The sequence below is a fragment of the Gymnoscopelus microlampas genome (assembly GCF_963454915.1).
Source record: "Gymnoscopelus microlampas genome assembly, chromosome: 23".
NCBI classification, from domain to species: domain Eukaryota; kingdom Metazoa; phylum Chordata; class Actinopteri; order Myctophiformes; family Myctophidae; genus Gymnoscopelus; species Gymnoscopelus microlampas.
The window spans coordinates 11277725-11295844 of NC_139960.1; the positions used below are offsets into that span (position 1 = coordinate 11277725).

The window sequence follows — 18120 nt, forward strand, 5'->3', positions numbered from 1 at the left end:
AGCTGTCTGGTGAAAAGCCACCGTCCACTTTCATTACCTCTCTGCTCTGACACCACAATGCACGCACACACACACACAAACACACACACACACACACACACACACACACCCACACACACACGCACACACACACACACACACATACACGCACGCACGCACGCACACACGCGTTTGAACAGTGGATCTCAACCTGATATTTGGGGGGGGCCCCAGATGACATTAAAGGAGACACACCATGAATTTCACTTTTTATTTTTTATTTTTTATTTTTTTGGGCTCCCCAGTGTCTCTTGTACCCCAAAAAATATTTTTTTAAAAACATTCAGTCATTCATTCTCATTTCAGAGATTTTAAGAATGGGCGTGTCTGAACAGGCCATCTCAGAATGGCAATGTTTGCTTACATCACGAACCATTCTGCCCATGTATTTTGACAGACAGAATTGCTCAGTAGCACCCCTCTGCCCAACAGGACGTTTTGGTATTGCAGCTGAAAGTGCTTTATAAGCCAGAGAGAAGTTAGTTGGAATGAGTATATCTGAGGCTTGATTTAGGCTCAAACCTTTTGAAAATGGTTTGAGGGACATACACCATATGATATTAAATATCAAATATTTTTTTTAAATTCATGGTGTGTCTCCTTTAAAGAGACAATTTAAGGACTTTTAATACCTAAAAAATACAAAAAAAATGTTTGAAATGAAAAAAGACCATTCCTGCTTCAAAAGTAATGAACAAATGATACTATCAGATAATTTAAGACATAGGCAAAAAAAAAAAGCTGATCTACAAGCTCACAATGCCTCACGGAACAGAGTCAAACTAAATGTAACGCCTCGACTCAAATATGATACTGTTGGGGGGGCCACGGCCTGAAAAGGTTGAGAACCACTGTGTTAGAACACTGACGTTTTAGGATGGCCGTTTTATTAATGCTATTTTTACATGGGGGTTTTTGGCATTTTTTTTACGTTAACCCTAAAGCCAAAAATAGCACATCTACATGCTCACAACGTGTCGCAGCGCAGCGTCCTTTAACCCTTTAAGACCTGAAGCGAGTTCTACAAATGTAAATCCCAACAGTTTTCTGAAAAACGTATGTTTCTATATCAGCGGTGCTCAAACCTTTTCATGTCAAGGACCCCCAAAATTATATGTATGTTGCAGCGGACCCCCCCCCCATCTCAAAATATTTTGTTCCAGGGACCCCCATGAAGCAAGGATTTGAGTTAAAAATGTTTGCTTTAAAATAATATAAATATATTAATTTGCACACCTTTTCTCGATTTTTCAAAAATAGCAGATCTACGAGCTTACGAGCTTGTAGATCTGCTATTTTTTAGAGATATACAAGAATAGCAGATATACAAGCTCATATATATCATATCATATCAAAGTACAGATACGTTACACCTGCATGGTGGTAATTCTCTCCAGGCTGAATGGACGAACACACAGCTAGCTACAGAACTTAACCCTGTAATTACTCTGTACGTAATACTTTGTAATTGGAACGCCAATGGAGCTGAACGTTTCCCTGTTATCAGGCCAGCCCCCCCCCCCTGGACACCAGCCAATCCACGTGAACCCAAAGGCCTGCTGGCCACTCCCACCCCTGGCCCCGGAGTGTCCCATTCCGATGTACGGTCAGTGGCTATCCCGCCACAGCAGAGGTGGAAGAAGTACTCTGATTTGTTTTACTTAAGTAAAAGTACCTATACCACCACGTCGAGATGTAAAGTCCTGTATTCCACCTTTAGTTTGAGTAAAAATATAAGTATTGGCACCCGAATATGCTTTAACCAATTAAGACCGGGGACGCATCTGTGTAATTTTTTTTGCCACACTATGAGCTTGTAGATCTGCTATTTTTGAAACATTTTGAGAATTTGTGCAAATCTTTGAATATATATATTTTTAAAGGGAACATTTGTAAAATATTTTGTTCCAGGGACCCTCAGAAGCAAAGGTTTGAGTTACAAATGTTCGCTTTAAAAATATATATATATATATTCAAAAATCTACAAGCTCATAGCGTGGCACTATTTTTTAATAGCCAAAGAAATCTTAAAATGTCACAGATGCGTTCCCGGTCTTAATGGGTTAAGTACCAGAAAAAAAGTACTCGATATGCAGAATATGCTATTTGACAAATTGTTCCAAATGTTTTTCAAAATCAAATGGATATACTCTCAAGTAGGCAAAATTGTACTCAAGCACAGCACTTGAGTAAAAGTACTTAGCTACTTGATTCCACCACTGCACTACAGTAAATATCGTTGCTATGACCTTGTAAGGTCCAAAAAAACATCACAAAACCGAAATATGGAGATACAAGGTTTCTGCCCGACAACAACGGTATCATATCCTGACCTCTAAGCTGGGGACGTTCATTCCAGAATGGGATACGTCCTATTTGTGGAAAACGAAAAAATCTGGTCTTTGCAACACTGTATGATAAAATGTTTGTCTTGGACACTTAATATTAAACATTTTATTAATAACCACAGGAACCCTAGCATCTCTGTTCTGACAGAAACAGCCCATGTGGATGTTCACAACATGTCGCAGCGCGATCGATAAAATCTAGAAACCTCACAAAGCGCTGTGAACTTGTAGATTGGCTATTTTGAGCAAATATAGCATTTGGTGTAGAAGGAAACAACATAGGGGGTCAAGTACAGAGCCCTGGGGGACCCCAGTCAAAAAGTATAGGATTTAAGCAGTGATGTAAAGTAATTAAGCACATTTACTCAAGTATGTACCTCACTACAATTTTGAGGTATATTTTTTACTTTACTGGAGTATTTCCCAATTTTCAGTATTTTACTTTTACTCCACTACATCTCAGAGGCAAATATTGTACTTTTACTCCACTACAATTATTTGAAAACATTAGTTACTAGTTACTTTGTAGATTTAGGTTATTATTACAAAACATACATTAACCACTTCAGCCCTAAATACATTTTGGCCATTTGAAAATAGCCGATCTACAAGCTCACAATGCGACGCATTGTGAGCTTGTAGATCTTCTATTTAGAAAAATACTTTTTATAGAATTCATACATTCATACATCAACAAACTTGTGAAATGGGACATTCTGCATAATGAGTACTTTTACTTTTGGTAGTTTAAGTACATTTTGTATACGAATACTTTTGTACTTTTACTCAAGTTAATGTTTAATTCCTGGACTTTTACTTGTAAGTTTTACTTGAGTATTTCTACATTGCAGTATTGATACTTTTACTTAAGTAAAACATGTGAGTACTTTTTCCACCACTGCATTTAAGATTTTTTTTTTCATTTGATAGGAACAGCTACCGTGTACAAACTGTAGACAGGCTGGGATTACAGCTATCCAATGCAAGTATCATAGTATTTATAGCGGATGCTAATTTGCAACACCTGTCCCCCAGTCATTCTCTTTTTTCATGTCCCCTTTGGCTGGTATTGATTAGATATCTCTAAATGATTGTTGGCACAGTAACATCCAACCACAATGTCTTGGTTCCATTCTGACTGTGGAGACCATGTGATGCATAGTTCAAGTTCAAGTGTAGTTCTAAGATGAGATCAATTACACCACCAGCCTACTGAGCAAAACATCTTTAACCCTTTAAGGCCGGGAAGGGAACGCATGTGTGTCATTTTAAGGTTTCTTTGGCTATTCAAAAATAGCAGATACACAAGCTCAAAGCGCGGCACCGAGTGCCGCGCTATGAGCTTGTATATCTGCTATTTTTTAGAAAAATCGTGTCCCTGGAACAAAATATTTTTAGATGGGAGGGGGTCCGCGGACAAATACATATTATTTTGGGGGTCCTTGACACAAAAGGTTGGAAAACCATTGATAATAATAATGAGCAACATAAGTAAAAAAATATATGAAAAAAAAACTTTAGGAAAAAAAAACTGTTAGGATTTACAAGACATTTGTAAAATGTTGAGTTTTTTTTTTTGAGTGAATTTGTAAAAAAGATGAGTTCAAAACATTCGCTTTAAAAAAGTATATATATATTCAACCTAAAGATTTGCACACATTTTCACAATAAAAATAAATAAATAGCAGATCTACAAGCTCGTAGCGCGGCACCGAGTGCTTGTAGATCTGCTATTTTTATAGAGCCAAAGAAATCTTATAATGACACAGATGCGTTCCCGGTCTTAAAGGGTTAACTCCGTCCATGTATGAGCTAGAGTGCTTCCTAACTTTGTTTCTATGTCAAGGACCCTCAAATTGTAATGTACTGTATTACCAAATGTGTTTGGCCGTAAAACATTGGAAATACTCCACTTAAGTAAAAGCACCTGAACATTTTACTACAGTACTTGAGTACATGTACTTAGTTACTTTCCACCACTGATCATACTGCACCATACAGATTGGTTAAAATAACGTTTTTAAGTTCCACATTGCGGATGACTACAGCGCTGCGTGCACTTCGTCCACAACAAGGGCTAGAGCCGTAGCTAACCTGACATTATCACCGAGCTCCAACCATGATCACATAACATATGAGAGAATAGCAGCGGTAGGATTACAGTACATCCACTAAAGTGTTACAGTTTTAGCATCAAATGTCTTACCTCACAACCTCAGTGCTGTTCTGCAGCCAGATCTCATTTCATATTGGCCATGAGGTTTTGTGGGTAACTGTAATCCTTCATAATGGCGCTCGTCTCATTTTTTGGAACCAACTTCTATTGTGTGTGTTTGGTTGCCTGTCATTGTGTCTTTGAATATAAACATGTTTCAAAGTGAACATTTGTAACTTAAATCTTTGCTTCTGGGGATTCTACAAAATGTCTTCTAAATACTAACATTTTTTTTTTTTTTTGTAAACGTATCAGCGGTTCTGATACTTTTTTCATGTCAAGGACCCCTAAAATAATATGCATTTGGCCGCGGACCCCCACCTCAAAATATGTTATTCCAGGGACCTCCCAGAGGCACAGTTAAAAATGTTCGCTGTAAAACATATATACATTTATTATACCAGAGTTGATAGACGAAGATCAGACTGGCTTTGTAACAGGCAGGCAAACACAAGACAACATTAGAAGAACGCTACACATTATGCACAAAATAAACAAAAACAAGACACCAGCAGCAGTGGTTAGCCTGGATGCAGCTTCTGCTTTTGATAAGGTTTCATGGAGGTTCCTGTTCCTAACATTAGAGAAATTTGGGTTTCAAGAAAAGGCGATTCAATGTATTAAATCAATCTATACCAAGCCTACGGCCAGAATAAAAATAAATGGCTCACTGACAGATAGATTTGAATTAGAACAAGGTTGTCGGCAGGGTTGTAATCTTTCACCTTCGCTGTTCGCGATTTTCATCGAGCCACTGGCACAGATGATTAGGCAGAAGGAAGCAATACAGGGGATAGAAATTAATAACCAAAAACATGTCATAAGCCTATTTGCCGATGATGTAATGGTCTATTTAAAAAATCCAGTGTCTTCATTTGAACATCTTATACAGACCCTGGATCAGTTCAGCTTATACTCAGGCTACAAATTGAACAAAACCAAAACTCAGATTCTCATGCTTAACTGCACACCAGACCAGAAACTCAAGGACATGGACCTAAATTGGGGAGCAAAAACAATTAAATATTTAGGCATAAATATCACTAAAAATCTATCAAAATTATACAAAAGTAGTAGTAGTAGCGGCCGTCAGTCTCGAGAGACCATGGCACAAGCGCACTTGGATTAGATCAGGTGGTGCTGAGGGAGCAGTGCATAGTGTGGCTGTACAGTCCCACTCGCGATTTACAGTCTCTCTGGCAGTGATTGCACTTGAATGTGCTCTCGCCTGCTGATGCTGATTGAGGTGCTTTTCGCCTTGCTCTCCTTTCTGCTGCTGCTTGACTCAGCGCCGTTTCACTCTTCTGGATTCCTTTCCGGACCTCCTGCCTCCAGCTGGCACGATCGTTTGCACTATCCTCCCAGTTGTCCACTCTTATGTCCATGGATTTCATGTCCCGCTTGCACACGTCTTTGAACCGCAGGTGGGGGCGGCCCACTGGCCTGGTGCCAGTGGCAAGCTGACCGTACAGCAGGTCCTTGGGAATCCTCCCGTCTGCCATGCGATGGACATGGCCGAGCCATCTAAGACGCCGCTGGCGCAACATGGTGTAGAGGCTGGACATCTGAGCTTGTTTGAGGACTTCCTCATTTGTCACACGATCTTGCCATTTGATGTTGAGGATGCGTCTGAGGTTTCGCATGTGAAATGCATGGAGGCGTCTTTCTTGTCTTGAGTATGTAATCCAAGACTCGCTCCCATACAGCAGGATGCTGATGATGCAAGCGCTGTAGACAGACATCTTGGTGTGGGTCGACAGTTTACTATTGGTCCATACTCTCTGGTTTAGCCTAGCAAAGGTTGTTGCAGCTCGACCAATCCTCCGATCGATTTCAGGGTCTAAGCAGAGGTTATCCGTGATTGTGGAGCCAAGGTAAGTAAACTGGTGCACTGCTTCCAGCTTGTAGTCTGATATAGTGATTGAAGGGATGTTCTCAACGCCTTGTCCCATGATGTGTGTTTTTTTCAGGCTGATGGTGAGTCTGAAATCTGTGCATGCGTTGGAGAGCTGATCCATGAGCCTTTGCAGCTGCTCTTGCGAGTGGGCTACCAGTGCAGCGTCATCTGCAAAGAGCATGTCCCTGATGAGGACTTGCCTGACTTTAGTCTTCGCCCTCAGGCGTGAGATGCTGAACAGCTTTCCATCTGATCTTGTATGGAGGTATATGCCATCAGCTGACTGTCCAAAAGCATGTTGCAGCATTACAGCAAAGTAAATGCCAAAGAGGGTTGGAGCAAGGACACAGCCTTGCTTCACACCACTGCGGATGTCGAAAGCATCAGAGGAAGCTCCATCAAACTGGACAATGCCTCTCATATCTGTATGGAAAGACTGGATCAAGTTTAGGAGCTTCGGGGGGCATCCTATCTTGTTCAAGATCTTGAAGAGGCCATCTCGACTTATCAGATCAAAGGCCTTGGTCAGGTCGACAAAAGCAACATACAGGGGCATCCTCTGTTCCCTGCACTTCTCTTGCAGCTGGCGCAGAGAGAAGATCATGTCGGTCGTGGATCGCTCTGACCTGAAGCCGTACTGCGACTCTGGGTAGATTCTCTCTGCGAGTTTCTGGAGCCTGTTCAGTACAACACGAGCAAAGATCTTCCCTACTATGCTTAGCAGAGAGATACCTCTATAATTGTTGCAGTCACTTCTATCCCCTTTGTTCTTATAGAGGGTGACAATACTGCAGTCCCGCATGTCTTGTGGTACTGCACTCTCCTCCCAACACTGGAGGAGAAGTTCATGCAGGTGGTTTAGCATGGGTCCCTTTGCACACTTGACAACTTCAGGCGGGATTCCATCTAGGCCTGGAGCTTTTCCGGAAGGTAGGCGGTCGATGGCTTTGCTTAATTCCTCCAGGGATGGCATTTCATCTAACTCCTCCATGGTCGGTAGGCTCTTGATTGCCTCCATTGTAGAATCAGAGATGGTGCTCTCCGTGGAGTAAAGATCTGAATAATGTTCCACCCATCTCTCCATCTGCTTCCCTTTGTCTCTGATGATCTCTCCTGTTGGAGACTTAAGGGGTGCAGTTTTCTGCAGTGTAGGACCGATAGCTGATTTTATGCCATCGTAAACCCCACGAATATTGCCTGTGTCAGCTGCTGCTTGGATGTCTTTGCAGATCTGCAGAAAATAAGCATTTGCACAGCGCCTAGCTGTTTTCTGGGCTATGCTCCTTGCTGTTCTTAAAGCTTGCAGTGAGGACCGAGTGGGGCATCGTTTGTATTTAAGCAAGGCAGCTCGCTTTTCTTCCATCACAGGGCTGAGTTCGCCTGAGTGAGTCTCAAACCAGTCCTGAGACAAGCGTTTCTTCCTGCCAAACACCTTCAGTGCTACGCTGTGCAGTGTGTCCCTCAAGTAGATCCATCTTTGCTGAGCGTTTCCTTCTGGCTGCTTGATGGTGAAGGCCCTTTCCAGTGCCTTTGTGAACTCTTCCACTTTGTCAGGGTGCTTTGTACTGTTGACATTTATACGCACCCTCCCTGGTGGCCGGGCATGGTGAATCTTCTTGGGTTTCATCCTGATGCTGCAGCATACCAAGGAATGGTCAGTATCACAGTCGGCACTCTGATAGGACCGCGTGAGTAGCACGTTCTTGAGGTGGCACCGCCTGGTGATAATGAGATCTAGCTGGTGCCAATGCTTGGAGCGTGGATGTCTCCAGGAGACCTTGTGCTGCGGTTTTGTCCGGAAAAAGGTGTTAGTGATGCACATGTTGTTTATAGTGCATAATTCAAGCAGGCGTTGACCATTTTCGTTTAAGCTACCGACCCCGAATTGCCCAAGACAGGTCGGCCACGATCCAGAGTCAGCGCCCACTCTGGCATTAAAGTCCCCCAAAAGAATTAACTGTTCCTGCGTTGGCATGCTCTGGATGGTTCTGTGAAGTCGGTCATAGAACTCATCTTTGACATCTTGAGGGGAGTACAGCGTTGGGGCATACACGCTGACGAGGTTGACAGGCCCATCAGTGGTGTGCAGTCGCATGGCAAGTATCCTCTCAGTACCAATTTCACCAGGCTCAATCATATTCAGTAGGGTGTTTTTGACGGCAAAACCGACACCATGCTCCCTGGTTTGATCGGAAGCTTTTCCTCGCCAAAAGAAGGTGTAATTCTTTTCACGCAAAGTGCCAGATTCAGCAAGACGGGTCTCTTGTAGGGCGGCAATGTCTACTTTCAGTCTGAGCAGTTCGGTGTCAATCACTGCTGTCTTGCGTGCATCGTCTATCTCCTGGATGTTATTTGATAGACCGGGAGTCATAGTCCTAACGTTCCAGCAAATTATTCGGAGTGCTGGTCTCCTTGTTTTTCTTGTTTTTCCTGGTGCAGGATTTCCATCCACCTGTCAGGTATAACCTTAAGCTTCACGCACCCAGTGAAGCAAGCGGATTGTGGCGGAACAGCACCTTTTGGGCTGGGGGCTGCCCAGCTTAGGCGGGCGGTAGCTGTTCAGTCGAAACTTAACAATCTCTCCCACCGTCAGGAGCAACCCCTGGCGCCTCACATTTACGCCAATCAAGCGAGGCTTATCACCGGTAGACTGCTGCTCCCCGTGTTGTGTCGTCGCGGTGAAGCGACGCTGGAGTGTCCTCTCCAGTGCGCAAGCCTGGGTTTCAAGGTATGGGAGACCAGCTATAACCCACTTAGCAGGTCCCCCCTCTCCACTCTGCTGGTGGGATCCAAGGGAGAGGCAGAAGCCAATACAGCTTGGCACCAACGTCGTCGCAGGAGTTGCCGGAACGTTGCTTAGGATAGCAGCGGACCACCTGTAGGGACTCCAGCTCCTGATTTGTCCTTGGGGTTGACTCCCGAAGCCCATCCCGTATATAGGGTATTGCCACAGGGCAGTGGAGGTTTCATTTTGGAGTTTCCCTTCTCCTAGGCGGGTTGCCCTCCCAGGCTTCTGAGCCCCACCTGCCCAGAACTTCACCGTAACCCTGGTTTGGGGGCTGACAGGTACTGAGCCTTTGCCAAAGGCCGCCCGGAGGTAACAGTGGTTAGGGGTACCCTCATTCTGTCCCCTAGGTCCAGGCCCCCACCGTCGGATGCAGTTTAACGTCATGCCCAAGACAAAAGTAACTACGAGGAAATTGACAATAATATAAAGACAGACATAGAAAGATGGACTACTTATCCGATGGGGCTTAGCGATAGGATAGATGCGGTAAAAATGAATATCTTGCCACGCCTGTTGTATCTGTTTCAGTCCTTACCTGTGCCGGTTCCACTTACTCAGTTTACGAAATGGGATAAACTTATATCAAGATTTATTTGGGAAGGAAAAAGACCTAGAATAAGATTCAGTACATTACAGTTGCCCAAAGATAAAGGAGGGATGGCTCTCCCAAATTTAAGAGAATATTACCATGCAGCACAAATGCGCCCACTTATTTACTGGTGTAGTGCGGACTACACGGCTCGGTGGAAGGAAATTGAGACACCTGGGTTTGCATTCCCGATTCAAACTTGTATTGGAGAAAAGGAGGTTCCGGCAGGGGTAAGGAGTGCGATAGAATTAGACCCAATAACAAGCTACACTTTAAATACATGGTACTCCATTGTAAAACAATTGAAACTGGGAAAGGAACTTGGCCTGTTGAAATGGGTTGCATACGATGGAGCATTTAAGCCAGGGCTACTGGACCTGAGGTTTAGACAGTGGATGGAACTGGGTGTGACAACCATGTGCCTGTTGATTAAGAAAAATTAAATGATAAGTTTTGAGGAATTAAAAAACACATACGATTTGGCAAATCAGGATTTATTTAGATACTTACAAATAAGAGACTATTATAACAAGAAAATTAAAACAGCCGAGGATGAAATCCATCCCTTAATAAAACTCTTTATACGGGCATATGGTGAAGTTGTACCCAGGACCATATCTAAAGTATATTCATGCTTGATGGAATCCAAAAAATGCTCAACAATATATGTTAAGAGTAAATGGGAAAAAGAATTGGGTGAGGAGATTCCGGAGGAGACGTGGTATGGTATGTGGGAAATGCATCAGACAACAACGCAGTCAAAGGGATGGAGGGAATTCATATGGAAGAATCAAATCCGGTATTTTATCACACCCCAGATTAAAAGCAAACAAATTAAGAATCAACAGCTATGCTGGCGAAACTGCGGAAACTCTGACTCCAATCATACACACGTCTTCTGGAGCTGTACGAAAATCCAGCCTTTTTGGGAAACTCTGCACTCAACAATATGTGAGGTTTTAGGCTATGAAATTCCCCATTCTTGTCTTGTAATGTATTTGGGTCATATGGAGGGAATTGTACATCCAGGAGACTGTTATCTAGCCAAAATCCTCCTAGCGGCTGGGAAAAAGGCTATCACCAGGAACTGGCTCAAGACTGACGCACCGGACTATACACAGTGGAGAAATATAGTGGACAATATTCAGGATATGGAAAAATTGACATTCAAACTGAAAATAAGGGAAGATCTCTATGAAAAAAGATGGGAAAAATGGATAATATACATAATCTTAAGAGAAGGGATGTGATGACGTAAGAAAATGAGGTTAATGTGCACCCCCACAAAGGTCTAAATAAGGTAATGTGTAAATATATTTTCTGTTTTGTTTTTTGTTTTTTGTATTTGTTTGCCAAAGTTCTTGTAAATGTCTGTTCTATGATTTGTTTTGTTTTATTTTATTGAAAAAAGTGATAAATGTAACTACTTGAAGTATCCTCAATAAACACAAAGTTATAAAAAAAAAAAAAACATATATACATTTATATTCAAAGATTTGCAAAAATGTTCACGAGTTCAGTCCCCGGCCTTAATGGATGGAAGAGCCTGTTGCGATTGAGATTACTACAAAGTAACTAGTAACTAAAGTTTTCAAATAATTGTAGTGGAGTAAAAGTATAATATTTGCTCGTCAGATGTAGTGGAGTAGGAGTGAAAGTACTGAAAATTGGAAATACTCCAGTAAAGTAAAAGAAATACCTCAAAAGTACAGTACTTGAGCCAATGTACTTACTGTAGTTACTTTACACCACTGTTTGAGAGAGAACCACTGACTAGCTGTTTACTGTTGGTTTAATGTTTGCTTGAGGCAGATATGCAGGGTTCACCTTAGAGCGCTAACACCTCAGAGACAATGCTAACTATGTGGCGTATGTGCTTTGTTTACAGTACGACGTGTACCTGACAAAAACGCCACCCATCAGGTTTGACGAGTGCGTTAAAAACAACGTCTGTAAGGATTAATTGCAGCAACTGAGGGTTGAGAGCAGTGTTGCCAGATTCTGTGAGAGAAACAAGCAACCAGGTCTAGGAAAACCAGCCCAAAAGAAGTGCATATGGGCCACATGAGCACTTTAACATATGCATCAGCTATTTGAAAATAGCAGATCTACAAGCTCACAACGCGTCGCGATGCGACGCGTTGTGAACTTGTAGATCGGCTATTTTCAAATAAAATATTGCGGGGAAATTATAATAAGCAGATCTGGCAACCCTGGTTGAGAGGGCAGACATGCCACTAAGAATGTCTCAATGCCAACTATATAGGAGCTGAGCACATACAGTGACACATTAGGCTTAAACGTAACTTTTGACATTGATGACACCATTTCTCTCAAAATGTCCTATTTCCCACCTTTTTTTCCCCACCAAAAAGGCAGAGAGATAAGGGGCCATTTCTGACATTTACATACTAGGCCATGAATAGACAACAATGTCGTTTACTTTTTAAAAGTATATGGAAATGACTTTGAATGAGAAATGTTCTCCATACCTGCTGAAAAAGATACCGCAGATAAAAACCAGAGCGGACGGTCCATGCTCTAGATCGCGTATTTCGTAGATATGCAAGCTCGTAGCGTGGCACTCTGTGCCGTGCTACGAGCTTGCATATCTGCTATTTTTGAATAGCCAAAGTGTAAAATAATGCTTTATTAGCTCAAATCAAAACAATGACACAGATGCGTTCCAGGTCTCAATGGGTTAAGAATCATGGCATCCCGAGTGGAGGACGTAGCTAGTTGTACACAGTGTATTGACTGTACTTGGTATAATATTGGTCTATATTGTAAATATCTGAAAAAAGGAGTAGGATATGCACATCCCCACAGTTTCTTTAACCCATTAAGACCTGAGGCCGATTAAAACAAATGTTTTCTAAATCCTAATGCTTTAAAAAATATATATAAATATATTCAAAGATTTGCACACATTTTCACGATTTTACAAAAATAGCAGATCTACAAGCTCATAGCACGGCACTCGGTGCCGCGCTATGAGCTTGTAGATCTGCTATTTTTGAATAGCCAAAGAAATCTTCAAATGACACAGATGCGTCCCCGGGTCTAAATGTGTCAAACACGCTGCTGGATCCAAAAATAATTGTATTCGTTTATAATGGAGATTGGATGAGTTTAGCAGGGTGTGGTGGACTCCTGACATCAGAAAACATCATTTACCGGGATGATTTCTGAATGTTGGGGTGGGGCACATTTAGCTATTCAAACACACATTTCCAAAATTATAACATATACAGTATAGATAGATCACGTTTTCCTGTCTTTAAACCATGAATCCAGTTCAGTCCAGTTCAGAAGTCAAGGGATGAGTGAAATTATTCTCCCACACAAAAGAAATTAAGCATTTTAGCAGACGCTCTCATCCACAGTGACTTACAAGCACAGAGATCAGAGGAACGGCATAGATTTTACCGCACGATGTTATGATTTACGACTTACTAAAGCTCCGTCGTGTTGTTGTAATCAACTCCAAGGTGGAGAGAGAGAGAGGGAGAGGAAAAAAAGAAAATCATAAATCATAATCTGACCGCCTCGTTTCTTCCCAGAAAGAAGTCTTGCGTGTGTGTGTACTGTATTCAAATACCTCTTAAGTCACCCACACAATTATGGCATCGTTCCACAACCGAAGAGACGGACACGGTTCCCTTTTTCACCCGGCCGGGGGACTCGTGGTGCCGACAGCATTGCTGGACATACTGGCTGAGCTCACTGCGTGGAATTGAAACGGCCTTTTCTTTTCTTTCAACCCATTAAGACCTGAGATAGCCACGGACACCCTTATTTATATACATATTTAGTCCCAGGGACACGCCCCCCCCCCCCCCCCCCACCAGAAGCAAAGATTTGAGTTAAAAATGTTCACTTTAAGAAATATATATTGAAAGATTTGAGCAATTGTTCACGACTTTTCAAAAATAGCAGATCTACAAGCTGTAGATCTTGTAGATCTGCTATTTTTGAATAGCCAAAGAAATCTAAAAATGACACAGATGCGTTCCCGGTCTTAATGGGTTAAAATTACACGTCATGTGCGACAGTATATATATATCGTGAAAACAGGGAGATACAGAACTGGTTGGTTTACACCACTTAACACATACACTGCCAGATTCTTTTCAGATTTTTTGCAGTTTTATGCCAAGAGATTTTTCATTGAAAAAAAAAAGTACTCAGGAGCCGAGATACAGAATTTTTAAGTTTTAAGTTAACAAGGAAGTGGATAGGAGTCTAGATCTTCGAAAAATCATATCTCCTTGGTCTTTGGGTCAAAAAACAAAAAATAAACAAATAAAAAAAATAAAAAAAACATTTTTTGCTAAAATCGAGCGAGCAAGCGATGGATTCTAAAATTGAGTTAACTCGATCTAGGCAATCAATGTGTTAATAAGCACTATAGACCCCTTAACAGACGACGTCACACTGATAAGAACCAGTATGCGCGCGCAGGACGGCACCAAATGAACCCCATTCTGTCAGGTCTCACTAGGACATGCCTCACTAGCCAACACACAAGAGGAGGTTGAATGAACTGAAACCAGCGAAACCCCAAAACAATATGTTGGGAATTGATATGTCTATATAGTTCATCACGCGAGGAATAGTGAAAACACCTGATCAACAGGCTCAATCTACAACTTGTGAGCTTGTAGATCTGCTATTTTCACTGTTTTTAAACGTATTAAAAGTTGTACGTTTTTGCCTATACATGACATGCCCAAAAGGAGGCAGGCTTAGGAGGTGGTTAAACTTCTGGTTAAGATTCTATTCCTGACCCGACTATGCTTCCAATGACCTCGGTTTCCATTACCATTTATATGTCTACCTTTAGATGCCAAATTAATATAATCAACAATGTCAAGTCCTTATCTGCTAAAATAATGTCTAATATACAGGTATCATATTTTGCTGAGGCATGGAGTTTGATGCACACGTAGGCCATATAGTCAGAAATAGCGATTTTTTTTTGCTATTTTTGAAAAATCGTGAACATTTGTCTGGAAAAATATCTTTGAATATATATATTTTTAGAAACATTTGTAGAATATGTTGTTCCAGGGACCCCCCAGAAGCAAAGATTTGAGTTACAAATGTTCGCTTAAAAAAAAAACAAAAAAAAACAATGCATAGCCTATTACATCGCGCAAGCAGCAAAAAAAAAAAGGCAATCTCTACAAGCCAAATTTAGCAGTCACCTTTTCTATTTCTTGTTTTAATTTGCGAACATCTTCACCTTTAATAAACATGAATACAATAGGTTGAAAGTCGTTAAAAAAAATGCTTTTTTTTGTCTCTTCTTGCGAGTACAGGGCTTGATAAGAGTGGATTGAGAGTTGGATCTGTGCACAGTTCCCTTCATGCAAAAAAAAAAAACTATTGTTGAAGTGCCTGTGAGGGCTCACCTGCAATGCAGTGGTCTGGTCTGGTGGTCTCGTGGTGTCTCTCCACACCCCTCCTCTCCTCTCCTCTTCTGCCCTACAACACAAACACACCCAAATCAAAACCATGCCACATTGTTACTGTAAAAAGGCTTCACTCAAGCATTTGTACAAAGACCAATGAGGTTTTTTTTTAATCATTGACCAATGAGGGATTAACTGAGGGATTAGCTTTTAACGGTGATGACAATTACAATGTGCAATTAACGGATTATGGCTGTTTTCTTGTACTGTATGCACGCTTTTATGTTGTGTTATGTCTCTGCTGTTCGACAGAAAGACAGACAGAAAGATTTTCTGGAGGCAAATATCTTTAACCTAGTGTTCCTATCTTACGGACATAATATAGGGACACATATTAATAGGAATACATATTTCATGGACATAAAATAGGGGACTGAAATTGTCACACATTTGCAAAAATCAAGAATCAAGAATTTTGAAAATAGCCGATCTACAAGCTCACAAGGCATTGCACCACAACGCTTTGTGAGCAGCTATTTTCACTATTTGTCATACAAGAAGGCATATATAGGGCTTAAGTAGTTACTGTACAGGGATACCTTGCTGATCCGACACGTGAAAGTCTGACAACACCTGACATATTAACCTTATGCCCATAATAGCAATACTGATAATAAGATTGTACGTTCAAACTGTCATAAATGTTTTACTGTTACATTGTATATTCCTCATTATATTCACTGTAGATTCAGATTAATAGTTCATTATGCAAATCCCGGTCGGCCCAACTGTTGATATCTACACCAGACGTATAAGTCTTCTATTTGGCATTTTATAACTTTGTGTTGTTTTTCCAAGAAATGCTTAATTCAATTACGTTTGTGCTCTGTTTTAATTTGAATTCCTCAAAATGTAACATACCGGTATGTAAATGCAGTACATATAGACACACATACGCAGACATGCGCACACACGCACGCACACACACACACTAATTATATTTATGTTGAGTGGAATGCTTAGATAAGCATCTAGATCTAGATTATGTCTAAATTGAAAATTACTGCAAACCAAATAAATATCTGTTAAGACATTCACAGTGTTAAAGTATGCACATAATAATAATGTTGTGGAAAAAAAGCAACAACAAAAGAGCGACTTTCGAGTAAAAACAAACCAAATGTGTTTCTTATTTCCACTGTAATAAAGCCAGAGTACAGTAAACATGTGCAGGGAATGTCCTCAGCGTACACAGGACACACACTGACACTGAAGGTCACCGAGTGTGAGCACACACAGTAAAAACACTGAGCGTTACTTTAACTCCGGGGAGCGCGCAACTGTAACCAAATGGACCCGTTTGGTTACATTTGCGCTCCCCGGTTACAGAGGGGGGTTACAAAAGGATACATTAACACTGTAGGATGTGACCGTGTAGGTGTCTCTGCTTTATTGTATTTTATCTTCTCTCTATGTGTGTGTGTGTGTGTGTGTGTGTGTGTGTGTGTGTGTGTGTGTGTGTGTGTGTGTGTGTGTGTGTGTGTGTGTGTGTGTGTGTGTGTGTGTGTGTGTGTGTGTGTGTGTGTGTGTGTGCCTGTGCGCGCGCTGTGGGAACGTTTCAAATTGAACCAAAAAACCTGTTTCATTCATCTCTCTCTGTATTTATTTCCTCACTGTATAATTCAGACTCACAATCGCTCGCTCGCTCGCACTCTCTCTCTCTCCGTTTCCATCTTCCAGTCCTCCAAGCCTCCCCATTTCTCTCTTCTCAACCCACTGCTCTCTCTCTCTCTCTCTCTCTCTCTCTCTCTCTCTCTCTCTCTCTCTCTCTCTCTCTCTCTCTCTCTCTCTCTCTCTCTCTCTCTCTCTCTCTCTCTCTCTCTCTCTCTCTCTCTCTCTCTCTCTCTCTCTCTCTCTCTCTCTCTCTCTCTCTCTCTCTCTCTCTCTCTCTCTCTCTCTCTCTCTCTCTCTCTCTCTCTCTCTCTCTCTCTCTCTGGACTGTCCTTAAAACACACCCACTCGCTCCTCGACATTGCAGTGTATCCTAAAATATAGATGTTCTGTCTGTGCGATTTGGGAGAGAGAGACACACACGCACACACACACACACACACACACACACACACACACACACACAGAAAAAAACTAAATCTGCCGGCTCAGCCAAAAAAATAAAATAAAGCTGAGAGAGAGAGAGAGAGAGAGAGAGAGAGAGAGAGAGAGAGAGAGAGAGAAGCAGGACAGACTGCAGAGGGCTGAATCAGTGCACAGGGCTGGTTCCTTTTTTTCTACTCCTTTTTTTCCTCTCTCTTCCCCTCTCCCTCCCTCCCTCCCTCCCTCCCTCTCTCTCCCTCTCTCTCGCTCTCTCTCTCTCTCTCTCTCTCAAATGATTCAGGGGTGGAAAGAAAGGGCCTTTTCCCTGTCCTCAGATGAACTCCACATCAGCTTCCTGTTATAAGGCAAGGAGGAAACACCCAGAGTTGCTCGTGCGCGGTGCACGTGCGCGCGCACTCCTGCGCGCGCACGTGCACAGAGGAAAGGCCTTCACTGGATTCTACGCTGCCAGAGAAATTAGGTCAAGCACTTAAATGGCCCTGCACCGAGGCGGCGCACAGATTTAAAAGAGGAAAAGGGCGAGTGCGCGCACGAGCCGGGCGCGAGCGCGCTCAAGTGTGCACAGATATCCATGCATGCGCACACGCGCCAAACTGCAAAAGTGTCCAAATCATATGTATAACAGAGATTACAAAAAATGAGATAATAATACTGTAAGAGAAACACTCTGCTACTATCGTTCATACACTGTGCAATATACCTGAGTGTTCAT

At 42.0% G+C, this 18120-nt stretch overlaps 1 protein-coding gene across 1 annotated transcript in view; it reads right to left on the reverse strand.

Annotated features, from left to right (window-relative positions):
* Positions 1–18120, reverse strand: part of LOC311040274 (uncharacterized protein) — a 64731-nt gene that overhangs the window by 41751 nt on the left and 4860 nt on the right. Inside the window, exon 2 of the mRNA XM_084050454.1 lies at positions 15294–15366. Coding sequence (XP_083906580.1) covers positions 15294–15366 — 73 coding nt within the window. The remainder of the gene's footprint in view (positions 1–15293; positions 15367–18120) is intronic.